The 27,196-nt window shown below is 41.4% G+C and overlaps 2 protein-coding genes across 10 annotated transcripts in view; one reads left to right on the top strand and one right to left on the bottom strand.

Annotated features, from left to right (window-relative positions):
- Positions 1–1,085: 1,085 nt before the first annotated feature.
- Positions 1,086–8,883, bottom strand: c6h19orf67 (chromosome 6 C19orf67 homolog). 9 transcript variants are annotated; one of them, XM_026170514.1, is made up of 8 exons: positions 8,741–8,883; positions 6,442–6,546; positions 4,696–4,873; positions 4,480–4,624; positions 3,865–3,965; positions 2,511–2,684; positions 2,266–2,406; positions 1,086–2,189 (listed from the first exon to the last, which is right to left on the bottom strand). In XM_026170514.1, exons 2-8 carry the CDS (start codon positions 6,536–6,538, stop codon positions 2,066–2,068), a joined length of 960 nt encoding a protein of 319 aa, XP_026026299.1. In that variant the 5' UTR covers positions 6,539–6,546; positions 8,741–8,883; the 3' UTR covers positions 1,086–2,065. The 9 variants fall into 9 exon arrangements, with proteins under 9 accessions (XP_026026299.1, XP_026026296.1, XP_026026297.1 ...); XM_026170511.1 differs by having other exon boundaries at positions 6,442–6,578; positions 8,741–8,882; XM_026170512.1 differs by lacking the exon at positions 8,741–8,883 and adding an exon at positions 6,864–6,941.
- A 158-nt stretch (positions 8,884–9,041) lies between these two features.
- The window catches only part of pkn1a (protein kinase N1a), a 60,775-nt gene continuing 42,620 nt past the window's right edge, over positions 9,042–27,196 (top strand). The window contains exon 1 of the mRNA XM_026170505.1: positions 9,042–9,845. Coding sequence (XP_026026290.1) covers positions 9,825–9,845 — 21 coding nt within the window. The 5' untranslated portion in view covers positions 9,042–9,824. The remainder of the gene's footprint in view (positions 9,846–27,196) is intronic.

The following is a 27,196-nucleotide window of genomic DNA, read 5'->3' as shown; positions in this document are numbered from 1 at the left end:
GTTCTTATCATTATTATCATTGTTTAGAATGGACAGAACTGGTTAGTGTTTAAATGCTTTTGCAGGATCTGTAGCCCAACGTTATATTTAAAGTCTTCCTTAGGTTCTCATACTTGCGTTGCTTCAGTGACAGACTGCATGCTTTAAGGCCAGCTGTCAGATGCAGATTCAACGCAACCACTGAGCTCTGGGTTTAACCGACACTGCTGTGAGGTGCGAGGAGATGTTTAAAAGTGCCATATGTTGATGTCCGTTTGTGTTTAATTCTGCTTCTAGTTGTGAATCTAAATGGAGGGCTCATAAATCTGGCACTCGTCGCCCCTCCCCTCCATCCACATCCTGTTGAGTCAGTTCTTGGCTCGCTGCCTTGGCCTTTCCGCTGTGGATCAGTGGCATAAAGACCGAATTGTGTTTGATAATGGAATTCAAAGCAGGGACCCGAATATTAAACCGCAGACTGAGACTCGATGTTCGGTACTTTTGCCCTTTCCCACGATTGGCTCCAGCAGAGAGTCCGCCACATGTTCGAGCGTATTCTAAAGTTTGCATTCCTGCAGCTCCAGGCGGGGAACACGTGGCGCTCAGTATTTTTTATGTCCTTGGTGTGTTTTCAAGTATTTGCGGGTATATCATTAAAGACTGATCACTGTAATGAAGGGATACTCCACTTTACTTTTGTACTTCAGAGTTTTAGAGTTATAGTAGCAGTTTTAAGAGTTATATTTAGATTTTTATTGAATAGAGAATGAAAGATGTTGAGTGTAAATGGTAGTTTTTATTCTAAGTAAATTGCCTTTCTTCATGTTCAACCAACAGAACTAATGAGCTGAATGGTTACAAGGTCAAACTGAACACATTTCGTTATTTACTTGGGCTCAGAGTCCGTCGGGCTCTCATTTGCTTTGTAATTTATTGAAAAGGAAGCCTGTGTGTGCTCCTTTAATGTCTTCATGAACCGGGTGAAATGAACCGAATCGGGCCGTCTCGCTCAAGGCCCAGACCGTGGCAGCTTGTTCTGAAGTGTAATGTCTTTGTTCATTTCTGTAGGCAAATCTGTGATTGTGTGTAATTATTACAATGCAATGTTTCATGTAAATAAAATGGGGTTTTTTTAATAACACTTTGCCTTTTCTCAACATGAGCGATTACAAATTGTACAACTGTGGGAATGTTGAAAACATCAGACATGAACTCTGCAGAAATCTTTTACAACCTAAAAACCATACATGCAAACTTCACAGTATTGAACAACTTCACCTCCTCAGGTTTTCAGGCGCCTGTGTTTTTACAGCTAACAAAAGTAGAACAGTTTCTCTTCTGATGTCCAGATGCAAACTAAAAGACACTGAACCTTCTAACAGCTGGACATTCTAGGGTTCGTGCGCAACAGGCTTTGTCTACTTTAAAATATGATGGCATGTGCACTAATAGAGACACGACCTATTTACAGCCCCTTCAGACATGCACCGCTTTCCCAGAGTTCCCACAGATGTGTTTAAGACGCTGTCCTTTTATTTTTAAGGTTAAGGATTGGTTTCCAGATGTCATCTGAACAGCTCAGCTTCAGGTCTAAAGGTGCCTCCTGGTCTATTGCCATCAACAGCTGTGATGCTAATATGACTGAAGTAAATGTAGTAGGATTTGTTTATGCCGAGTCACAGTAGTACAAGACTCTAGATGTCGATATGGGTTAATCAGATGAGCAGAGAACAGCCTCTTTATTGTTTGCAGTAACGTTAAAGCATGTCCACTCTCAGCCCGTCTGGGTGGGGCAGGACACAACTCTCAATCACTGCTGCAGGAGTGTCTGAATGAAGCGGTGAACGTAAAAGTAGCATGCCTGAATGCAGTCGCTGTGACCAACCAGTGAAGTGGTCACGTATCGCAAACAACACGGAAACACACAAATACTTAATTCTTGCTCTGACGTCCAAACTGAAACTAGATGTTCAAACGTCTCGCATCAGCTGGATGCAGATGAATCGGCAACACGCTGCATTCAACGTACTTTAAACCTTGAACAGTTTCTTAGGTCTTGTATAAGGCACCAAAACGATGCTCGTTGCTAATCTGTCTCCAGAGTCAAAAGCAGCTTCATCAGGGAGTCTGTAGCCTTGCAGCTAGACGGCTCGTCCTCACCCAGAAACAAGAGTCTGTGGTAGTTGGCCAGAGGGACCTCACACAAGATCCTGAGACATGAACACAGATGAGTCAGAAAATCCTAATCGGGGACACAGCTCAGAGTTTTCATAAATAGCAGCCTACCAGTCATTTATATCATCTGAGTTGGGATCCGGGTCCACCTGCACCCAGCGACCAATGGACCAGATCCCCTTCAGATCATCATGACTGCAGCTATCATCAGCCTCTCTGTGTGGCCTGAAATCCTCACAGCACAGGAAGTAGCTTGAAACCCAGGAATGACACATGAAAGGTGAGAAGTTTTAATGACTTAAAGTGAGCAAGAAATAGGAAACGGAACATGGAGATGCTTCAACATCCAGACTCACTAATCAGTTTCTGCCTCTTTCTCTTCATCGTTGTGGAGTTTCTCCACGTTCCAGCGCATGCGTTTGTACAGCCCCGTGTTGACCTGGGAGAGGTACGGCGTGGGTACACAGTAACGGAAAACGGTCAGCCTCAGGTGGCCGAGCTGACTCTGGCCGATGCAGAACTGAGACACGCTGGGAACAAAAACGCAAAAGACGTTGATGTTCAGAGTGAAAGGTTTATAGCAACAGTCACAGTGTTGGGGTTGTGCAGAGAAGACGAAAATGATGGGAGTATTAAAAAAAAGAATCACAAAATGCTGATTCTCAACAGTAGGTTCTGCACGCAGGTGCAAAGAAAATGTGAAGTAATCTGTAGGACAGGGAAGAAATGTGACCACATGAGGTTTAAAATTATTACAGGTTTATGTGTGACAGCTAAACAGTACTAGATATAAAATGTGGACATGAGCAGAAACAACAGGAGGATGAGGATTTGGAGAATCATAAGTTAGTCACATTGATAACTTGTAATGACGTAACAGTTTCAAAAGTTTAAATAAATACATCAGTGGCATGAATGTCATGGTAAATTTTGGCTTTTTTTATTATAGAATCGAACTGTTCTTTTTCCAGGGTGGAATAATTGCACCGTATACATCTTCAGTAACAATTGGGTGCACAAGTTTGAATTTATTTTGGATTGACTCTAATCCATACAGAGTCAAAGTATACATACATTCCCGCTAATATGCTCATGGAATAATTCTGGCTGGATATTGGCTCCAGCAGTTTCATGGCAGGCTTGAGCTTTGCTGGCTCCTGGATGGTTCCTGAGCATCCTAACCGATCCCATCTGTGGGTGACCGTTTGGGTCTGCAGTTAGAAATGGCTCCAAAAGAAGACCTTCCTGACTTCTATAAATCTACAATTCTCCTCCTTAGATCTTCAGAGTTCCTCGGACTTTCTCATTGTTCTAAATCCAATGTGTGCTGTCCAACAAATCGTTTTTATGCAGCAAAGAGAAACTACCAGTTTTAGTCAATCATGATCACTAACACAAGGTTAATGTGTATTAGTCAGGCTTGGCCTTGTCAAGTTAGAGTTCATTATAGAATCTCCATCTCCACTTATTACAGGGCTTGAGTGAGTTAATTTATATTTTTTGACTTTAGAGAAAATCCAAAATAAATTCAAACTTGTGCACCCAATTCTTGAAAAAGAACAGTTCAAAATTTTAAAAGCATGACATTCATTCCCATAATGAGTGGATGCAAACTTCCACCCACAACTGTAGCTCGATAAGACTAAATTCTGCTTCATAGTACAAACACACTGTAAACAAAAGCAAGTATTCGTTTGCATAAGCGTGCACCTTTGGGGCTCCTTCTCATCCAAACTGAGAAGATTGTAGCTGGAACACCTCAGCAGCATCTGCTCCAACTTGTCACACAGCTGCTGTGAGAAGTCCAGCAGCTGCACACACACATACACACAGTTTAGAGTAAATATAAACCACAAAATTTTCAAGTTGTAGACACACACGGCACCGATACACCTTCCGCTCGGGCAGTTTGTTCCAACAGCTGATGCACACACTGTTCTGAAGCGACTGACCACAACAACATAGGATTCATTTCTTATATGAAGTGCAATAAGCTTTCTGTCAAATACATAATTTAACTACTCAACAGATGAACCTGTTGCTTCCAATCAAAGTCAACTACAGTGGTGCAAAAAGTGTTTGTTGCCTACATGATTTCCTTTATTTGAGATTTTCAAATCAATTTAATTAACAAGTAAACAAATGTTTTTTCTAAATGCAGGTGTTTATCATCAAGAGGTAGGTGGGGGGTAAAAAAAAAACCCTACAACTTCAGCAATGTTTATGGTGTTTGAAATTCCTTTTAGCTTGCAATCTGAGCATGGTAACTTTCCAAACTTTTCATATGCATGAGGAAAAAAATGCTATAAAACTGTGAAAATTTACCCTTGTGCAACTCTCAGCTGGCAGAGGGTTGCTTTGGGACACGATGCTTCTGGTTAGGTGTTCCAGGTGGTTAAAGAAAGGCTGACAGGTGTACAGGAAATTCTGCACAGCAGTAACTACAGTGTCCCTGCTTACACACTTCTGCCTGCCAGGACACAAAAAACCTTCATGATACAGAGAAATGACCAAAATGAGTGCAACAAAGCAGGAACCTACCCCTGGATGAGGCAGTCAAGTACGCAATCTGTTTTGCTCAAGAAGAACTGGAGCTGCAGCCAGATGCTTTTCTCAACCTGGCTCAAGTCTGGGCAGCTGCAGCACCCATATTTACCACAGGATGGCGCCACAGCAACGTCAGCTAAAAACGATAGTTGCTTCTCCGCCTCTGAAACACCTAATCATGTGCATAAACACAGAGAACAGCATGATGATGATCGCTTCACAGTGTTCTTTCATTAAGGTTTAATATTTTCTGAAAAAGAAATACAAGAATTAGAAACTTTGGAGACAGAGATATTTTTAGAGTAATGCTGACTGCAAAGAAAGCCATTACCAAAAACGTCTCCATACTGTTTACTACATGATGGAGAGGCTGATGTTCTCCTGTAGGTTTAAACCACATCAATTTACAGGGTTTTGGATCAGACTGGAACGATTTCATTTTGATTGGTTTGTTTCTTCAAATGTTTATGAATTTATGAAAGAAAAATTATAAAAGTAACAGTAAATTAAAAGGGTTGTTAGATGTTTATTTACATTTTATGTTGTTTTTTAAAATTGGTTTTCTTTTCTTGAATTAGTATTATGTTTTTTCCGATTCATTATTTATTCATTTTCTACTTTTTATTTTTTTTAGGAGAAAAACCATGCACGCCTGTGATCAAAACCATTTTTCACTTTATATTTATTACTAAACATTTAAAAGAATTTTACTAAACCATAAAATGAATGGTGCACATGTGCTATACCCACATAAATTAAAACATAATAGAAAACAGATGATGGTAAAACACCTCTTTATACAGCCTCCTGTGTTCCAGTCTCTACATCACTTTTGTGGTGCGATTACACTAAAACAAATGTGTAACCGTGATGTTCCTACAAATTCATGTATCGATCAGCTGACTCTAACTTTATGTCCAAACTACTCAAACTGAGCTAATGCACTCATTTCTAATCTCTCCTGCTCACTCTGCCTCCTGTCATTTTGCTAATGCTGGCGTCTCCAAACCATACATCATAGCAGGTCTCACTACCATAATGCAACTTTATCACTCTTTCTGCTTCTCCAAACAGTCATCTCGACCCACTCCACCCTCCAATCACTGTCTGCTTCACCTTTCTTGTGCACTATCCATTAAATTGGATGGTTGAACCCAGATATTTCAATTCAGCTACCTTTACTTACTGTCCTTCTTGTATCTTCACTGTTACACCTCAGACTCATGTATTCTGTCTCGCTTCTATTGACTTTCATTCCTCTTCTCTCCAGAGCATACCTCCACCTCCTCCTCATTAATCCATCTGTTATTCCTACCACACACCTGTATTCATACATGTCCTGCTGGCCAGCCTTGTAATCCTCTATCAAGGCACCGACAGCAAATTCTTAGTAGTGCTCTTTGTCATCATTAAACCATACTGGCGATCAGCGATTGCCACCTCTCTCCTTAAACTAGCTTAAACGATTCTTTCCCACAGCTTCATAGTATGTCTCATCGGCTTTATCCCTCTGTTGTTACTACAGCTCTACACTTTTGTTCTTGAAAATAATTACCACTTCTTCCCCGTTTCTTCCTCTAACTCTCCAAAACGGTGTTAAACGGTGCCCTCTCTTTTAAACATCTTCATACCTCCACAGGTATGTGATCCGGACCAGCCACCTGCCCACTCTTCATCCTCCTCCTAACAGCCAATTTTCTTTTGCACTGACATGTACTACAGTGTCTTCTACCCTCTGACCTGTATATGTGCCGATTTGCAGACGGTCCTTGCCGTCTGAATCCTGTAGATCCAGATCCAGGTGTTGCCCTGATGCTGACACTTCAGTGACCGACATGCTTCCCGCTGCAGGCAAGTGGACGTTAACTGAACAGCTGCTGAAAATCAAACTACATTAGAGAAGCATTTCTGGCTTTGCCACAGGCATCACGAGTGAACTCTTTACTAACGTCCTGCTAATTCACGATAACACAGCGATCTAGCTAGCTATGAGACGCAAACACGAGAAGAAAGTGAAATTTGGCAGCAAAATACTGTTTTTATTAGAATTAACGAAAATGATTGTTAAATGTTATGCTGGGATCGCCCCAGCTCACTAGCACGTTTACTGGGAGCCGGAGTTTACCATTAACAACTTCGCTAGCTTAGCTGTTAGCCGTTACCCTTCTTTTGCACGTCAGCCTCTTGTCCAAGGTCAAAGGTCCCTGCCTAGCAACAAAAAAGTAAATAAAAAAATAAATCACGTAAAGTTATAAGCTTCACGATTTTACACTGCCTGCAATTGTGCGTTTTCTTTATTTTTCTTTATTTTTTAATTTAATTTTTTATTTGACACTGAAAAGCAACAGAACAAAACCACATAAATGGGTCTCTGAGTCAAAATTTCCACCTAATAAATTGAAATTTCAAGATATCTTGAAATTCCGAATTAACTTTCGAGATACTTAATTCATAACTGAAAATTTTGACTCAAGTCCCTGAGACTTGGTTTAACTTTTATTTAATTTTTTAATTCATTATTTTCCCTGTGGCAGAAAGAAACCGATTTTTTTTTCTTTTTCTCCTGCAGCACAAATATGCTAAAACAGATGCGCTGGAGCAAATGATAGCTGATTATTATTGATTTTATGCCACATATTTGAATTATTGTTATTGTGAAATTGGGGGAAATCTTAAACTAACACTGAAACTAATACAAATCAAACTGAAAATGAACAGTTTCTACAGTTGAAAACTAAAGTGAAACTTTCAATGCGGCTCTGGAAAATGACTGAAACTAAACTAAACTGAAACCTAAATACTACTACTAATAATAATAATAATGAAAACAAATTGAAAACACTACATTTTAATAGGTCCTCTTTAAACATTTGTTTATAGGCAGATATCAGCCAATATGACAAATACCAATATAAAACTAGTGCTTGCATTTCAAAGCTTGTGCAAATACACCTAATTTTGTTTTCAGTCCCTCCTTCATACAGAGAGAGATTAACCATCATGCCGTGCTCTGTTAGCAGATATCACCGAGATAAGAAAAGTTTTTCATAACCTAAATAACTCCACCCCTCAGAACAACTGGACTAAAACATCTGTGTGGAAATTTTAACAGTTTATTACAGACATCTGTTTGCCTTATCATGAGTTATTGCTGCCTTTCACTGCTCGAGTCAGCTCTTTGATGACCGTAGGTGACTCAGCTGTATTAAGTTTATCGTTATGAGCCTACACATTTAACATATATTTAGGATATGGTATGTGAGTCCTCTGTCCCTGCTCTTGTCCTCTGCCCCCGCTGAAAGATTTTCATGATGCAAATGAGATATGCAAATGTGCATCAGTTTATCTTTGTTAAATCTAACACAGACACCCACTCACACCACCCTAACATCAACTGACCCTGTCATGAGCTTCTCTCTCCCACACGCAGGGTTTGTATTACATTATTATTAACATTTCTGCTCAATGAGAGAGTATCAGCCTGTTAAACAGGTGGGCCTCCATAGCTGTAAATCTGGGTTTTTTTATGGCTTTTCAAAGGCAGGGTTTTTCTTTATTGATGTAAACGTGAAAGTGGGATGGCTAATGGTGTGTTATAATCTGTATTATGTGTTGTTCCAATGGCAAATTACTTGTCTTCAGACACTTGAGACCTGTAGTTTTGGTCATAAAGGGCTGGAAGTGGTCAGCAGCAATACTGGAGTAAGCTGGGGTGTTTAAATGATGCTCTTTCGGTACAAAGGGGCCCAAAGTGTGCCAAGAAAATATCCACCACAAAATTACACCACCACTACCAGGCTGAGCTGTTGATAAGGGGCAGGATGGATCCACGGTTTCATGTTGTTTTACGCTGACCGTTTGGGTGTTGGAGCAGAAAATAAGACTCGTCAGACCAGCAAATTTCATCCAAATTTTCTGATGCCCAGATAATTTGGGGTGAGACTGTGCAACTTTTAGCCTCAGTTTCCTGTCTTTAGCCGACAGGAGTGTTAGTTTCCATTTAATATTATTTATAAAACAATATATAATAATCAGGTACCTTCAGGCTGAAGTTGTACTGCGGTTGTTATTCTTCATTTTTCGGTGAGACAGGCTGTTGTACATACTGATGTAGATCTATTTTGTTTATGTATTTGTGTGTATTTACTGAATAGAATCACCATGAGGCAGGTAAAGGCTCTGCGTGCTTTACAAATTCAACAGTTGGTTCATTACAAGGTAACAAGCAGCGCTGCAGCATGTCACATGACCTATCCTGCGCGCCCCCGCTGCCCCGCTCTGGACCAATGAGCAGCCCGGTCGATTTGGAAGGGCGTCGGGAGCGCGCGGCCGGGGTCTCGCGTACAAGTGTTGCGTGCTGCCGCTTTGCCGTCAGTTAACCGCTGCCTGGATGTCTCACGGCGGGTGAGGCTGTCCATCTCGAGCGGCAAAACAAAGAAGGAGCTCTTTTGTGGTGTTTTTTGACTTGAGCCCAGAGTGGGATGTGTAACGCCCAGGTTAGCTTCCCGCTGTCCTGGGTTTGCGGCTGTGTGAAGGACTGACAGGCGGGTTTTTTCTTCTTGTAAGGCATGTGATAAGAGAGAGGAGGCTGTGAGGCGTGTTCACGGATGTAACCGGGAGCTGGGGAGAGGGAAGACGGGGGATCTCCTCTGGTTTCATGTCGGCTGTGGATGTGACCGTTCAGCAGGGACGTGCTGCTGGATTTTTAGCTGTTGAATGGCAGATACTCACAGAAGAGGATGGTGATGAATGACTGCGGAGCTCAGTAGTTTGCAGTTATCTGAATGACTTGTGTCTCTTGTTAAAACGCGCACACACGGTGGAGCCGTTTTGATTGTTCGTGGAGTGGAGTGGGGGCTAACGCTGGTTAAACAACACAGGGTGGATCGGTTCAGGCGCGGCCACAGGCGGACCTACAATGCGGATTACCCCTTGACTGTTTGCCTTTGTGTTATTACACATTTGCCTGAAGTTGAGATAAGACTCGCAGGCCTATACGAGTATCTTTTCTTATTTTATTGTCTTAAGAAAGGAGACATCGCGTTCATCTGTGGGCCGAATCCCCACATGTGCACAAGTTGTCCGTGAATCTGCACGGACTGAAGGCAGCAACAGGGACAGCCATGGCGAACGACTCCATTCAAGTAAGTTTTATCAAGTTGGATGTCCTGAAGCCTGCAAACGTGGTCTGAATAAAGCCAAAACTGGCTCACAGATACTCATCCTTTGAAATCCAGACATTTCTGTTGACACAAGTTGTGTGAAGCCAAAATAGCTGTTTTAACTTTTTAAGTTAAGCAGTATTGTTTTTTTATAGAAAGTTTCCCCCTACAAATGTAACGAGAATAGTGGATTTAACTGACCCATGTTTTGTTAAAATTTGGCACAAATTTCCACAGGATCTTAGAGCCTAAGATGGGTTTTCCAAAGCTCAGAAACATGAGCTCATTCTGACATTCGAGTCTCCCAATCAATTGTTTGGTGAAAAATTAGTAGTTGGTGATTGCTATTATCTTAATTGATTATTGGTGGTGGCTTGGTGCTGGAGGCCATTAGTGGCCCCCGTACCACACTGTAAGAACCAACAACCTGTCAGTATAAGTGGAAATGGATAGTTTGCTTCTTGTTAATAATGTATGATGGGTCCACTGTCTGGTCCTGCAAAGAGCTTGTGCAGAGATCTCCTGCACCTTGCTTTGTTTGGCTGTTTGCTGTGACCTGGTGAAGCTTGTTTTGTCCAAAGCTTTGTTGCTTTCATAGTGTTGTGTGTGTGTATATAGGAAAGGCAGGTGCATGCAGGCACAATACTGGTGTTTGCTGTAAAACAACACTCACTATTTCCAGCTGCCTTCAGGCATCACTTGAATGTGAATGCTTTAGCAAAACAGGAAGGAGTGCTTAGTTTGCATTTACAGGGAATAGGTGTGTGCTGAGTTAAAGAGAAACATGATTTCCTGAAGTGGCGTTTAGGTAATGAGTTAATTGCTTTAAGTCATCTAGGCTGAAACTGAAGAACATGAAGGGGGCAGATAAGTTTTATGAGATTCATACACACTGGATTTGAGAAGCTGTTGACATTTAGAGCTGTGTGTCAGCTGATGTACAAGCCTGGAGCTGCGTGCAGCTGAGAAATGGGTGTGTCCGTGTCGTCACGCAGATGACGTCGGTGTACAGGTTGTCTACTACTTTGAATTCCTATTTGTAATTTAGGAACGTTAATGCCAATTATTCACGGCTGAAAAATTGGCATTGGTTTACTCTGTAATTAGAGGTTTGGAACGTATGCAAGTGAAAATACAGAAGATGAAGAAGATAATAGAGGTGATAGCTCCAGAACAGACGGGCTCCTTGCAATAATAATGAAATATGAAATTTATAACCAGTGTGCAAGTCTACGAGTTCCTGTTGCCATAAAGTGTTGACTAAACTCAAATGTTGTTTGCCCACATTCTGTCATTTCACCCATGCTGCCACTTCCCTCCAGTACATTATAACCAAATAAGGTGTGTTGATCTGCAAACGCATTCATGGATGCAGGCACACATGAGAACTCGTGCTCTCACTGGATTTTGAGGGTTACCTGGTGACAAAGCTTGTAGTTTTCCTCCAGTAGCTAGGTTGTTGCTCATGGGGCCTGTACTATGAGGGAAGTTCAATAAACCCAAGACAGCTTTTTCTCTTAACTAGCTTCACTTACACTAACATGGATCATCAGGCTAAGCAATCACACAAAGGTGGTTATCCACATTTTACAGGAGGTAAATGGGAAATGGACTGGTTCTGCTATAATAATAATAATAATAATAATAATAATACATTTTATTTATGAGCGCCTTTCAAGTCACCCAAGGACACTTTACAATAGGATATAGCTATAGCTCTTTTCTGTTTTATTACTCAAAGCACTTCACACAACAAATGTCATTCACCCATTCTTACAAGCACTTTTTATATTCTTAAGTGCTTTCTGTGTAACATTCACGCTCTGATGGATGAATGGAAGAGGAACTTGAGCTTAGGATCTTGCCAGACATGGAACCACCAACCATCCAATTAATAGATGCCAAGAGCCACCTCCTCGCCTCCTTCCTGTTGACATACTAAAGTATTTCCAAGTGAGCTGAGAGACATGCTCTCTCCATTGTGTCCTTACTGAGTCTGCCCACAGTAGGAGAAGCCTGAGACACATCATCTAAGAAACATTCATGTAGCTATTCTGATTAAATCCCCAAAGACTACTTTCCAATTCAGAAACCCCTATAAAGAGGAATAAAACAAGAGACTGTTAGTCTGCCAAATACAGAGTTCCTGTGGTCCCATCAAACAGCCAGGCCAGAGGGGTTCACTATATGGGCGTAGGGATTTGATGCTATGTGGCTTGGATAGCGGCTGGGTGCCACAGTCCGAGAGGTCTGGTCGGGTAAAGATACCATTCAGTCAGAGCAGCTTGTGTTTGTGAGATGGGAAATTTAAAAAAGCAGCATGATAAATTGATGGAAAGGGGTATGGATACTAAATTGATTTAATTAAACAGTAAGTAAAGTTGCTAAAGTGTGTAAGTTGCTACACGTATCTTTATCACAGATCTATGGTCTTGTGATTGTAATGTCATATCCCATTAAATGAATTAATTAATGTGTTGCTTTCAGTGTTTTATTACAGCATGTAAAACTGTTTCTGCAATTTCCTTTCAAAAAGAAAAGCTAAAAAAATTCTTTAAGTTCAGTAAGTACAAGAGAATTGCTTCTTTGTATTACGATCATGTCACTTTTAAGGCTTCTAACAATAGTACTCCTTTAAAACTACTCAAAGCCAGAAGGGAAACAAACAAAAAACAGAGTAAAGGTTGGTTTGAAGGATAAAGCATTTTCCAAGGAAAAAAGGGATTTGGATACAAAACATTTAGGAAAAGAACTTTCAAATGTTTGCGTTGGTATATCAAGTCTAATTCATCAAGAGACTAGTCTAAGAATGACTGTTAGCTACAAAGACAGCGACTTTATTAGATTTCCCCCTTTTATTTGTGTCAGGAAGCTATGAGCACCAGCATGTGTCTTTAGGAAAATGAGCCCAGTTAATTATGCTGCTTGACTACACCGTATTATGTGACTGCTTTTAAAAGCTTTCTGCCTCTTTAACCAATTCTAGCCTCGTTGTCCTTGACGTTAAAGTGCCAATACACGCACTCTGTGTCAGACGTCCTCACCGGGTAAACAACTATCTGCCCAGTCTGTTTGGCATAGATTTTTTCTGTACTATGCCAAACAGATAGGTCTAATTTTGGTTCCCCTACTCCGCTGACCAATGTGCGAGATGTGCCATTGATTGGAATTTGTAAATTTGAATCAACCACCTAATGAGAGCGCCTACAGTTTAAAGCCAGATGTTTTTTTGTGCCTCCCACAAAAGATGTGGTTATGTTTTTCTTTCTAAGAATATCGCAAGACTCCAATAATCAGGAGGCAAACAGCAGCACTAAGAGCAGTTTGATATTTCTCTGGTCTGCTGTGTACATGTTTTGTTTTTATCATGGTCTCAGGAGATTTGGAGTCTATGGAGAAGGATGGTCAGTAAAAGAAGGAAAACAGAAGGAGATCTAGACATGGACTTGGGTCTTTGATCTTTTCCAGTAAAGTTGAAAAGGGAGAGGCTACTTTAAGTGGCAACTGCTTCAGCAGAATTGGAAACCCCCTTTTGTCCACAGGAGCTGATGATGATGTACTGGTGGAACTTCCTCATGTTTTCATGGAGCGGGTGCATCAGTTGGAAGCGGTCTGCGGGGCATTCATCTCTAAATTTATCTTATATGTGCTGATGCAGGGTTTCAGCACTTGTCCAACTTCTTCAGCACTAATTGTATGACACAAAGAAATACTAGTTTTTTTCCTGCTTCCAGTGTATTAAGGGAAGCTGTTCGTATGACTAAATCTATGTAGTAGTCAGTAGACATAAGAACTGTATCAAGTCATGGCAAAGGTCTTATTTTCTTCTTTTGATTTCATTGATGTTTATTTTTGCCCTTAACCCTCTTCTTTATTATTTTTTAAACTTCTTCACTTGTTTTTTCAAACAGACACATGTAATATTTGAGCCTTATTTCTAATGGCTACTGAGGTACATTACCTTAAAGTTTGTAGCTTTTGTCCTAGGTAGTAAAACACCTTTGTGTAGTCAGGACATGGCAGGTCTCCAGGCTTCCTAGTTGATGCATAAATCAGTCTGTTTCTTTTTTTATTTTATGGGGTTTCCATTTTCAATCTTCATCTTTAACCAACACAGACTGAAGTAACTTAACTTGAGTTATCTTATCACCTCTCTAAGGATTTATTTGTTCAGATATGCAGAACTCCTCCACAAGTCCTGCAAACACGTCTTGATGTGTAAAGTTCCTGGAGTTCCCCTCTTAAGTTCCCATTTTTGTACATCAGAGGCAGGCAGTGAAGCTCTACAACCTTCCCCTGGTGTGCCGCTTGTTTGCCCCCACAGGAAAACCATGTGAAACAGCCCCAATAGAAGCCTGAATCCAACTGCGTCACACTTCCCTGCGAAGGTTAGAAAGCGGACAATAGTGGAGTCGAGGGGAGATGTGTCACTTCTTGTATGTGGATGGATCTGTTGCGTGGAAAATTTTGAAAATCCTGTATTTGTTCATTAATGACAAACTTCTTTTTTTTTCTTTTTTTTTTTACACAATTTACATGAGCACACATTCAGGTCTAATATTTAAAGACACACACAGAGTCAGACACTCCAGGGAATGCATAGGAGAGCTTCCCATAAGCCTCACAATGACGTAAGGAGACAGTTATGCACACAAAATAGACTTTTCTCAGCCCCGTGGCCATGTAGGCAGACAGAATCCACAGTAACGCATCAAGGAACTGTTGCGAAACCGGAGACTCTGAGAGGAAATTAATATCCACATTCATTTTCATAGCAGGCCTCTCAGTTTAATAAAACAATGTGGACTAATGGGGTCATGTACTCCCTATCATGTGATGTATTCACTCGCATGAATGTTTCTGTTTTTAGGCTTGTAACACATGATCAGAACCTCCTACCAGCTCTACTGCATGTCTGCCTAATCTCATCTGACCTTCGTGGAATTTTATAGCATCTACAAAACCATTAACACTAGTTGTTTCTACTGAGAAGTCAAAGGTCAAATGAGTGTCATCAGAAGCGTTAGCAATTCAAACCAGTTTGACGATGATTAAAATGAGGTTTTAAAAGCCCACCAACGCTATTCCTCTACCACACATAATCCATGTTTCAATCATAGGCAGTATAAAACATGGATGTAGCCACCATGGTGTGAGACATTGGTTTTGGAGAGCCAGACTAATAAAAACTGTCATCAGAACTGAGGCACTGACTTCTTAGTGTCATGTGGTGGTTTGAGTTGGAACATCTGTCAAAAATGTGGTGACGCCCCTAACTCCAGTATCCAGGTGGATAATTTCAGGAACAGTAGAGATGTTATTAAGGGTAGAAGCTACACATAGAGTTAAAAAACAGCTGTTTTGTCCCAGGTTCTAAACCTGCTTTTTGATCCTGTAGAGTTGGGCATTTTAACATTAGACCGTTCGTACCTGTCAATGCAGCAAAACTAAGGGAGGATTTAGGATCACCTGATTCAGCACTAACCATGTGCTTTACCAGGAAGGAAAGTTTTAAGGTTAATCTGAAAAGTAGAGATAATGTCCGTCTCTCGAATCCAAGCTGGGAGCTGGTTCCACAGAAGAGGGGCCTGAGATCTGAAGGGTCTGTCTCCCATTCTACTAAATATTCTAGGAACCACAGGTAAGCTCACAATATCACACCAATGGAGAGTAAAATGCTCTATTGGTGTGAGATTGTGTTATTGGGTCTCTAAGATAAGATGGGGTGTGATTGTTGTCAACTATTACAGTTGCTCTGTTTCTGCTCTCCCTATTATAGCAGCCTGCCAAAGATCTTCTCAGTTTTGTCATGCATTAAATTATTTTGCCCCTCTCACTTCTCAAATTTGTTAATCTGTTGAAATGAGTGTAAAGGAACCACATAAGAGCCAATAAACGTCTCATTAGCAGGCAAATCAGTCTTTTAACAGCGTCTAAAAATGGGGTGTTTTCTTACAGTAAGTTACATGTTTGGTACTGATGGGAAAACAAAATAAGAGCTTTAATAGCACTGGCTCATTGCTTGGATCGTTGGTGCCCTGATAGGAGCATTTCAGATGGGGGCAAAGTTTTGCAAGGGCACAACAGTGGAGGGAAGAGGAGGGGCCACGGGGCGATGTGCTGATGATGAGGCTCTACGGCCGCAGCGGTACAATAGGTTGCATTGTCTGACAGTAGCAGCCCAGATCACATTCAGTTCACTATGAGTTTATTTTCCTCATCCTTGTTGGAGCGTGTTAGTGACCACACCCTCACTAACCAACCAGCCCAGCTGCCCACCCTCAGGCAAGGTATTAAAGTCCGATACTGTTAATAGTTTTTTGGGTGGAGGGGTGGAGGTGTTTGTTTTTCTTAAACTGAGAGCCTGCCTGTGTGCTTGGTAGATGTGATGAGCTGCAGCAGCTATTGTAAACTGGCGTTCCTGTCCGTGGATTTTTTTCCCCTCCCTGTTTCTTTATCTTTGTTTCACATCTTGCCTTCCCTCTGTGCAAACATCCCATAATTCCCATGACCTCATAGCGATGTACCCCTGCATTCCAGCTTCGCATGGACCCCTCCTTCTCCCCAGACGCTCGCACACAGGCCAGCGAGGCTGAGCTCACACACTGTTGTGACATCACCTATCACCCCTGGCCAGTTAACCTCCGCCAGCTTTCTGGGTGAGAACTGGGAGGGCCGGAGTGATCAGGAGTGAGTGGCTCAGGGCGGGTCACTCAATTAAAACATAAATGAAACAGACATTTCACTGCCTGTGGCTGTTTTTCGTCGCATGAGGCCAGGCCACAGATGCCGAAGTTCTGCCCTCACATCTGCATCCGTTAAAGTTGGATACCACCTCTTTTTTTAATGTCAAGTCTTTGAAGTTTCATTATACGATGGCAGTAGTTCCTCACTTTCGTGCTCATTTGGGTCCCGGCCTGGCTTGTCAAAACCAGCAACCTTGCACTCGACATACCTCGACCCCTGACCCCTTCCTCATTATGGCAGTGCCCAGGGCCCCTCGGGACACATACATCGATCCCAGCCTCATCGGTCAGTCCTGCCGTGCAGTTTAAACAGCCACTCAGTTACGTTAACTGTCTCTGAACCTACCAGAGGACACTTTATATATTTAGAACAAACTCAGTCTTTGCTGAAACAATCAGGGAATTGGGACGGACAACTGAATGCATGGCTGCTGTGATGTTATCCTAAGGATTTGTGCTTTAAAGTGTAGGTTACAATCCTTCTGAAAGAACTCGAATAGCAAATAAACCAAATAATTTAGTCTGCCTTAAACTGTGGTGCATTTAAAACCCAACGCTGAGCTTGCGTCTAAAGGTCAGAGACCTTTGTTTTTAGGAAAAATAAATCAACAGAGAGCATTATGCTGTAATCTCTGGTGTTGCCGGAGGGAGAGTGTTTCAGGGAAATGCGCTCTTCCTCTAATAGGATAAGATATTTGGAGATTTAAGCTGATGCAGTTTTAGAGTTTTGATTGGTTCTGAGGAGAAATAATCAGGAAATGGAGTGTTTTATGTGTTGTATAGTAAGCATTAGGCATGAATGTTGATGAACAAAGTGCAGGCCTGCACAAACCCTGATTGTCTCTCATGCTGCCGTCCTTAAGCGAGCGATGCTCTCATCCTCCTGTACACAATATGAAATTTAATCCTGGTGATTTTCCTCACAGCGGGGGGGCAGCTGGTAAACAGTCCATGAACAAAGCAATACACCATCAGTTAATGGAATAAGCTGGGCATGCTTCGCTGTGTGCTGTATGAGTGAGCCTCATGGGGCAGCCGGGGGATTTGCTTCCTATTAAACAAAAAGATGGCTTCTTCAGTTATTATTTTATCTGACCTTTTTTAAACAGAGTTTCTGGCACAAATGTGGGTTTATTGAGCAAGTAGTCACAAAATTGCTCTTATATGCTGATCATTTTTTTCTGTTTAAGCCAGCCTCACTGCCAGGTTGAAATCTGGTCGACTGGACACATTTGGAAAGTGGTGCTGAGAGTTCAGTACACCGCGGGTCAAGAAAATACTATAAAATGGACAAAAAAGCAAGCAAAGTAAGAAAATACCATCACAGATTTTGCATAGAAGGATGTACAGCTTTTAGAGACGTTGCCAAAAAGAGAAGAAAACACCAGCAAATACAGAAATGCTATATAGCACTAAAGTGGAAATACTGTTACCAGAAACAATTTTGTATTGTCTGTGCGTACTTGTTTGCTTTGTGTCTCCAACACTGCAGATCTGCCGTGATTTGACATAAACGTGTGGTTTAGGACAAAAGAAAGGGTGTGTGGGGACGGTCTGTGGGGATGTGGTGACGCTGTAGAAACAGATAACAGGCTGATGCTGGAGTTTCCAGAAGTCAGACTGTGGGTTCAAGAATTTTCTTTTAATTTTGTGGGTGTTATGGTCTCTACTTTTTTGGTGTGTGTGAGTGTGCAATGATTGGTCATTAAAATGACAAAAAGTGACGGCAAGATGGTGAACGTGTTGTGAGGAAATGATGGAAATGAGCAGCAGAAATGTCAGAATGTGAGACTGATGGTGGCAGATTGCTGTGTCATCTATTGTGCCTGCAGGAGAGCCTGAAACCTTCATATGGCAGATAAGATTTACTTGTTTCAGCATGATGCAACGTATGATCGGTGTCGCAATCTGTAGCGCACTTAAGTGAGACGTCTTCAGACCGAATTGACAGCCAGACATCTAATTTAGCGGCCAGCATTGGCAGAATGATGTCTCCCCCCCCCCCCCCCCCCCCCCCTTACTGTACAGTGCTAATGATCGTGATGAAATTACAGTATGTAAGGCAAAAAACTGAGTTTATACAATACTAATGAGCTTGAAAGTCAATATTTGGTGTTGCCACCTTTATTCTTAAGCACAGCAAACTTCCTTGTAATTTCTCTTAGTAGTCTTTAGGAATAGTTCTCCAGGTTTCTTGAAGGACATCCAAAGCGCTTCTTTTATTCTGTTTTCTGTCAAGATGACCCCACATTACTTCAATAATATTGAAGTTCGGGCTCTGGGGAGGCCAATCCATGACTGATAGTTAGGGATGGGAATCAAAAACCGGTTGACAGTTGTGTTTATACTACACCAAATATCTGTATAAAAATGTATACAGATGTCTGTCAAACAATTCCCCTCATTGGCTGAATATTCTGATGCTAATCTTGGAGTCAGTTGCTACTGAGAGAGCTGGTTATGATGGTTTAACTCTCTTAAACGGGACCAACTAGACAATTTTGCTTGTCAGACTTCCTTAAAACGTATTTATTTAAGAGCTACGTAGGTCCCCTCCTCTGTTGAAGGATTTTCAGACATAGTACCTCGTCCTGTGAGTGTAGTATTTGCAGTGCTGTGTTAATGGTGCTCTCCACATTTCTAAGGAAACCGCCGCATGAACAAACGTTCATCACAAATGGTACTGGATCAGCAACATTTGCGAAAGTAAAGCAAGCGCCACGTTGGTCTTGCGTTATCATTTACTCCTCCTGCTGTCTCATCCCTCCTCCTTCTCCTTGCTGTGTACCAGCTGCTCCTCCAGCTTTCTTCCCCCATGTTTACCCGTGTGGCTTGTTGGCTCTAAAGAGCTGTCCTCCGCTAGGGATAATTAGAAGGAAAGCTTTTAGTTTCAAGACATCTTGTTGCTCTTAATCAGCTTAAAGCCAAGTAGACTAAACATATGTAGACATGGGTAATTTACTAAAATAATTCTTGCTACGTTATAACACCATCCTGTTGGTGTCATACACACTCTCGGTCTGTGAACATATCACCAGACTGTTGTTGGTTCGCTGCATTATCTCAGTGTGCAAACTTGTTTGCTGTCACATCTAGAGTTAATAGATAACCCACTGTATGAAAACGTACTTAAAGTATTTTTTTTCTTTGCTTTAATGTGACTGTTGGCAGACAGTTACGAGACGGTCTTTATCAAAGTTTGTGGCACATGTCGTGGGTGTGCCTGTGTGCTTTTATAGTGCGTCATACGCAGTGTGTGACTTACAAGATATAAATAGGCTGCGGGAGTTATTAAAGTCTCCCCACAAACAATCCCTCTCATTACAAAGGGCTGGAGATCAAGTTGCACTGATAACATTTGGCCTACTGGGAGTTTCACCAGCTCGGGGCCTCAGTTCAATGGATGGTTGGATAACTGGGTGGAGCTGCAGTTAAATCACTTTGAATTAAATCAAATCAAGATGCAAAAGGTATTTGCATCAGTGCCCTTATTATGGGAGAGGATATGATGAGTGTGCCTTACTAAAGAGAGAAATTAAAAGGGGAAAAAGGAGACGGTTGGTGTGCAGGACTTTCAGTCTGAACATGTCCTTCAATACAACAATACACAGATAGCCTTTTATAATCATTACTTTGAGGACAATGAAGTGAAATACGCTGCTGAAAGACTCAACGACTTGTTTAGGCAAGGCAAGTTTACTTAAGTAGCACCTTTCAAACACTACAATCCCTTAATGTACTTTACAGGATCAACTCCAAACTAAAAAATAATAGACAGAAATAATATTAACAATCATGATACAGCTACCTGATTCATTCAAAGCAGCAGTGAATAATCCTTATTTTTGCCTCTTTTTAAAAAAAAAAATGGCTGAGGCTGGAGATGATCTGACCTCAGTGGGTACTTGGTTCCAGTTATGTGCAGATAAATGACCCTGTTTAGCTTCATTAAACAAGTCTTACGTAGGACCCAAGCCATTTAATTACTAATATAAACAGTGAGCAATACTTTGAATTCCGTATTTTACTGGAGGCCAGTACAGGGAGCTGATATCCTCTGTCTTCCTGTTTTTGTTAAAATTTGAGTCGCAGCATTCTGAACTAAACTAAACAGTCTAAAAGAAAAAGAGCAATGCATGAAATAAAGGCATGAATAAGCTTCTCTAGCTCTTGCTTGGCCACAGCTGTGTTTCTAAGATGCCAAAAAGCAGGATCATCCAGGATTATGGCAAACTTTTCGTGATATCCAACAAACAGTGAACGCTGCCTAAGCGAAAACCTGTAGTGATCCCGTATGTGTCAGGAGTATCGGAGCAGTTGAGACGCTTTTAAAAAAAAAAAAAAAAACGGGTCTCTGTGGCTTTTAAACCCCAAAACACGCTGCGCCAAAAATTTGTCCACCCCAAGGATCGGGTCCCCCGACACAAACAGAGTAGCACAGTGTACGCTGTTAAGTGCCAGGAGGATTGCCAGGATTTATACATCGAGGAAACCAAACAACCTCTGGTGAAGCGGATGGCACAACCCAGAAGAGCTACCTCGTCAGGCCAGGACTCTGCAGTCTATTTACACCTACAGGCCAGTGGACACTCTTTCAAGGATGAGGATGTACACATCCTGGACAGGGAGGAACGCTGGTTTGAGCGAAGAGTCAAGGAGGCCATTTATGTGAAAAGGGAAAGACCATCTCTGAATCGAGGAGGGGGCCTAAGGGTACATCTTTCGCCATCTTACAATGCTGTGATTGCAGCCAATCCCCAACTCTCTGTGAATGGTACTCATGGCCATTGATCAGTGGGTTTTAGTCAGTGGTTGCTGATCAATGGTCATGAGAATTTGCATAATTAAGATTAAGAAACTGACCTCCCAGCCCATTGTTCCTCAGTGGGCTGGTTTCAGTCATTATGCAAATGTACTGTTTATAAGATTGGGGGAAACCTGCAGTCAGCTGAGACTGAAGAAGGATGAGTGACAAAACGTTTCTCCCACAAAACGCTACGTCCAGATGAACAGAATCAACTTTTGGAAACAAACAGTGATGTTATTTAAAAAAAAAAAACAGAAAGGGTTAGGATTAGGCATACGTTACTCAGTGTTGCACTTAATGAGGGACCGAGCACTCTTCTCCCAAGTCTGTTTACACGTCAACACTTTTTCTGGACACTTTAATGAGAGTGGCCTCTTAGAGGACAATTAACTAAGCGTAGTCTCTAGAATTATATTTGGCTATGTAATTAGAGATGGGACTGAGATGCTTTGAGCCTTCACACTTGATTAAACAGTGGTTACACAATCATTATCCCCCCCCCCGAATACTTTATATAACCTGATACAAACCCACCAAAACATGAACCTTAACCTTTCTCTGCTTTAGATTCAGTTACACAAAGTCTTCCACTTTTACGAGGTATAGTAACTCACCCACCTTCCACAGAACTGATCTGCTGCCTCGATAATATCAACGTATTTCAAAAGTCGGCTCTTTTTGTTTTATTTAGATGCAGGAGAAGTTGTTGTCTGAAGGTCTGTAAGGCTGAGCAAAGCTGGCTGCTTTTAACAATATTAAAAATGAGATTTTTTGCAGATTAAACTGAAATGATGTAAGGGGATAATCTTCATATGAACCCCTAAAATGTTCTTGCACAACCACAACCTGCGTGGCAGATGTTTGATTAAATTGCCTGCTAAAGTTGACCGATTTTTAAAAACTAAATAAATAGAAGAGTTCATTTGTTCAGTCGCAGCGTATTTCTCCTGCCATCTGCAGGTATTCAGTTACCTGAGAGTAGAGATGTTTTTAGATTCACATTTGTCACATTTTCAGTTATTCTTGATATATGTAGCTGAAAATTAGGGACATTAGTTTGATTTACCACAAATGTGTATGTATATGAGTTATGTCTCTCCAACTGTGACCACACAACCGCTGTTGGTGAGCTGAACTTGTCTCTGCAGGCTGTTTAAACATAAACCCAGAGACCTGCTGCACTGGTCTCTGCTCCTGCTGCCACACCTGAGCCCAACTGTCATAACCGTAAATGTTGTGACACACACACACACGCGCACACAGACACACTCACAATGAATCCCCAGGGTGCTCTTGGGGCATGTTAACATGCATTTCGACTCTGTTTTTCTCTTTTCACCAGCCACGCACCCTCAGTCTCCCTCGGGTGCTTTAAAACACAAATGTGACGTACTTTCTACCCACATTGCTCACACAGTCAGTTCACGTGGCTTTTTCACACACGCGCGCACACTGTGGCAATCACACATATTGTAACGTGCAGGTGTGGCTTGCTCGTGGTCAACTCTTAGTCATGCTGTGCTTAAAGAGCAAACCTGACATGTTTTCTAAAGAACTAAAAGTCACTGCAACAGAAAAATGAATATTTACTCTCGAGCTAGTTTGTCTGACATCTGTGACTGCCGTTGGTTAGATTTTATTGGAACAGTTCACTGGACCACAACACAGGCACTGTGACAAATTGTTTAATGGTATTGATCGTATAAACTGGTGAAAAACAACAGATTGAATAGAAGACAAAGGAGATCAGCATGTTTGTTTTTTGATGAAAATAACTTTTCTGTTGGTCCAGATGTTCTATACTCCATATATGGAAAAGAAATAGTAAAAACTTATATGATTTACTCATGAAAGTGGCCACTTCCTCATTACTTTCATATATTGTTTTAGTAAGTATCCAAAACATACAAGTTTCATTATATAATTTTTCAAGGGATCTTATATCTGTTTTCACTCTTGTATGCTTTTCATACAAGTTTCACCCAAGACAGATACAAACTTTATAAGATTTATATATATCTTTTCCATATGGGCTTCAGAGCTGCATAATAACTGTGCTAATAACTGAAGATTAGGGTGCTAACATCATGAACTAATGTGGTAAAGAGACAGCTTATTTGTCCCATATTAGCTTCTCTTTATTGGCTCCCTGTTCAATCCAGCCTTCCAATTTAAAATCCTTCTCCTCACATACAAAGTCTTGGATAATCAGGCAAAATCTTAAAGACCTCATTGTACCATATCATCCCATTAGAGCACGTTGCTCCTGAATCCTCCCTTAGTTATGCTGCAAACAGTCTGGGCTCCTGGGGACTTCCCATGATGAGTGTTTCTTCTTCGCTCGCTTTTTTCACTCCCTATGTGTTTATACACCACTCTGCATTTAATCATTATTTATTATTAATCTCTGGTTCTGTTCCACAGCATGTCTTTGTCCTGTTGTCCTCTCCACACCCCCAACTGGCCACAGCAGATGGCCGTCCCTCCCTGAGTCTGGTTTCTTCCGGTTAAAAGGGAGTTTTTCCTTCCCACTGTCGCCAGATGCTTGTTCATAGGGGGGTCATCTGATTGTTGGAGTTTTCACTATATTATTTTGTGGTTTTACCTGACAATATAAAGCGTCTTGAGGCGACTGTTTTTGTGATTTGGTGCTATATAAAATGTATACTGAATTGAATCGAACTTGAAATTAGCAGACTCTTTGTAACTGAACAACACTCTGCAGTCACAATAATGACTACCAAACTTTATGTCCTTGGGGGCATTTCATTTCAGTGGTTTGGAAATACCTGTTCTGAAATTCTTAAATCTTGTCAAAGACAAATACCAACCACATTAACATAAATTAAACTCAAACTAAGACTGAAACTAATTAAAACACTAAAGTGAAACTGTAACTCATTCTGGGAAACTGGAAACAAAAAAAAATGAAAACTAATGAAAAATGCCAACCTTTAAAAACTCTGCTCCAGACTCAGGAAGCTGTTACATTATAGAAAAGGCATCGTGTGACACTAGAAGGAACGAACTGTCCCCACAGGAAGCAATAGATTAAAAATCCCCCCCCCTTTGAAGGTATGATGCTTCGCCTCTACGTCTGTACCATTGGACTGCTCACAACGTAATAATAAAAATGTCAAAAAAAAAAAAAGAGATTTATAAATATCATTTGATGTACAGAATCTGTTGGGTCTGTGTTTCCACAAGCCCCACTAATTCTAGAGACTTATTCATCATGAAGAAAACAAGACAGTCGATCGATCGATTATTTGCACAAGGGAGTTCTCGTCTGTGTCCACCACGAAAATGACCCCCAGATCTGACTTCCTCCTGCTACCTTTTATTGAGAGACAGTTCACACAAAACACGTCAGAACAAAGCCACGCCCCCTTGGTTCTAAGACAAAGCATTTTATGTATATGTGTGAACTTCTGTAAGAGTGTGTGTGTGTGTGTGTGTCAGACCTCCTGCTGACCAAAGGGTCGTAAACGCAGGAAGCCTACATCAAAAGAAGCAGATCTTCCAGATAGGATGTATCTACAATAAAACCTCCCCCAGCACAGAGTGGTTGGAGAGGTGGTCAGGATCAAAGGAATGGCTTTGATCCTACTGCTTGAACCAAGACTGTACAAATTTAAGAAACACAATGGCAACATTCAACAATTAGACTTAACAGAATCAAAATTGTTTTTAACCTCCTAAGACACGAACTCTTCCATGGCATGCATTTTTAATTTCTCTTTGCACCCGATGAATGTAAAAACAACATGGAATATATATATCCATATATATATTTGGACGCCAGGTCCTAGGAGGTTAAATTTGTTTAATGTAACTTTTAGTACATTTGACAGTAAAGACTCTGCCATCATCTTTAATCCCGTACCGTTTACCACCTTATAATGTACAGTCACCTGGACTGAGTGAATGGGTATTGGTGTTCAAAGTTAAGTTCACTGTAACCTCTTTTTGTCCATCAATCAAGAATTAATTCAATGACTCTGAAGAAATGTCAGGATAAAAATTTAATTATTAAGTTCTCACATTTTACATCCAAAGGTCTGGACAGTCTTTCATTGTAGCTGCATCTTGCCTGGCGGGTAAAAGAAAACAGTCAATGAGATACATTTAGTTTCTTTTTCCATCCATCAATTTACTTCTGCTTATCCAATTTAGGGTTGAGGGGGCGACGGAGCCTATCCCAGCTACCACATGACGAGAGGTGGGGTGCACAGTGGACAGGTCACCAGTCTGTCACGGGGCTAGCTTCTTTCAAATCAGAGTTACTCTTTTTAAAAGTGTTTCGTGTTCCTCTCTCTTCAGCAACAAACGGCCAATTTCAACTTCTTTAACACTTTTGTTCACAATCTGCCATTTTCGTCTTCCATTTAAATACACACACACAAGTCTCACAAGCTAGCCTGACACTGGAGTTGCAGTTTTATGATTTATTCATGTATTAACTCCTTCAGTGGCTTTATTTCAGTGTACAACACTGACCTCAAGCTTCACATCTAGCGAAATTTAAATGCTGGCTGCATACTGTTGTTTGACAGAGCTGTGAACCCCGGTCTCCCTCTTGTTCTTGTCTTTACTCGCAGCAAGTCTTCCCTCCCTCGCTGTTTCCATCTCTGGCTATGACGCTCCCTCCTGCTTCCCATCACATACAGTGTTATTTGCCTTTGGACTGCAGGATGCCTGGAGGCCCAAATAAGAAATGTTTCTTTAAAAAGACCCTCACTTGAAATGCAGGGAGATTATTTCGATTTCAGAAATGGTTTAAAACATGTAGAATATTTAAAAAAAATAAAAACTACAGTGCCTCCCTCACTGATTGTTTTTGATCTTTGGGAGGATGATTTAATGTTCAGCCCTGCACTCTATATATCAGACTGCTGTACTCTGCCCAAAGTGCTCTCAATGAACTCTTCTCCACCCATGAACACAGGCTCTCATCCTCCTCCTTCCCCTCATGTGTCTGATGTCTGTGCATTTGGCAGCCAGTCTGGCCTCCCAGCATGCTCTCACATGCTCTTTTATCTATTATTCGCCTCTGGCTCTGAGGGCCAACCATCCTCCCTTGCTCCTCCACCTGCTTCTTTATCACTTTTTGGCTGACCATCTCTCTTCCCCTCTCCTCCCTTTCCTTCTGTCTCTTACTCTCTTGCTGTCCACCTCCTTCAGCCTGTCTGTCTCTCTCTCTCTCTCTGCTTGGAGGCTTTTTTGGCCTTTTTGTCTGTCTCGTGGGGAAGGGTGGTCTCTGTCTTTTTTTCTTTTCCCCCTCCAGTCTCATCCTTCCCTCTGCTTTCAGAAAATTAGATGAAAAGAAGTGTCACCAAGGGAGACTGGAACAAAATGGGAAGCTCATAGAGTTCACTATATACTGAAATTAAATTTTCTGCCATGTTGTGTTAAGTATCAACCAGAAAGGACTGGCTGCTCCCTTCAGGGTTTGTCACAGCAGAGCATCTGCCTCCATCTCACCCCATCTCTAGCATCCTCCTTTGTCACACTAACCCTCTTCATGACCTCCTTCACTACATCCATGAGCCTCCTGTGTGGTCTTCCTCTTTTCCCCCTGCCTGGCATCAGTAGTCAACATCCTTTGTCCCTCCTCTGTTCAGTGTCCAAACCATCTCAGCCTGAGCTGTCCCAATTATTTAGTCATGTCTAATCTTGTCCATTCTGCCATTCCTAGTAAACATCTTCAGCTCGGCCTCCTGTGTTTTTTATCTTCAAACAGTAGTACACCACCACCTCTCCATCTCCAGCCTCTCTTC

Source organism: Astatotilapia calliptera, chromosome 6, assembly GCF_900246225.1.
Source record: "Astatotilapia calliptera chromosome 6, fAstCal1.2, whole genome shotgun sequence".
In the NCBI taxonomy this organism is placed as follows: Eukaryota; Metazoa; Chordata; class Actinopteri; order Cichliformes; family Cichlidae; genus Astatotilapia; species Astatotilapia calliptera.
Note: the sequence above shows the minus strand (reverse complement) of the source record. Positions and strands in the feature narration are given on the sequence as shown.

Bases quoted from the DNA above. Each gene is read 5' to 3' on its own strand.
- c6h19orf67 (XM_026170514.1), bottom strand. From the start codon at position 6,538: ATGTCGGTCACTGAAGTGTCAGCATCAGGGCAACACCTGGATCTGGAT. The intron at 2,685-3,864 runs GTGCACGCTTAT...TTTTGTTCCCAG, and splicing joins GATGAGAAGGAGCCCCAAAG to CGTGTCTCAGTTCTGCATCG. The intron at 2,407-2,510 runs GTGAGTCTGGAT...CTGGGTTTCAAG, and splicing joins AAAGAGGCAGAAACTGATTA to CTACTTCCTGTGCTGTGAGG.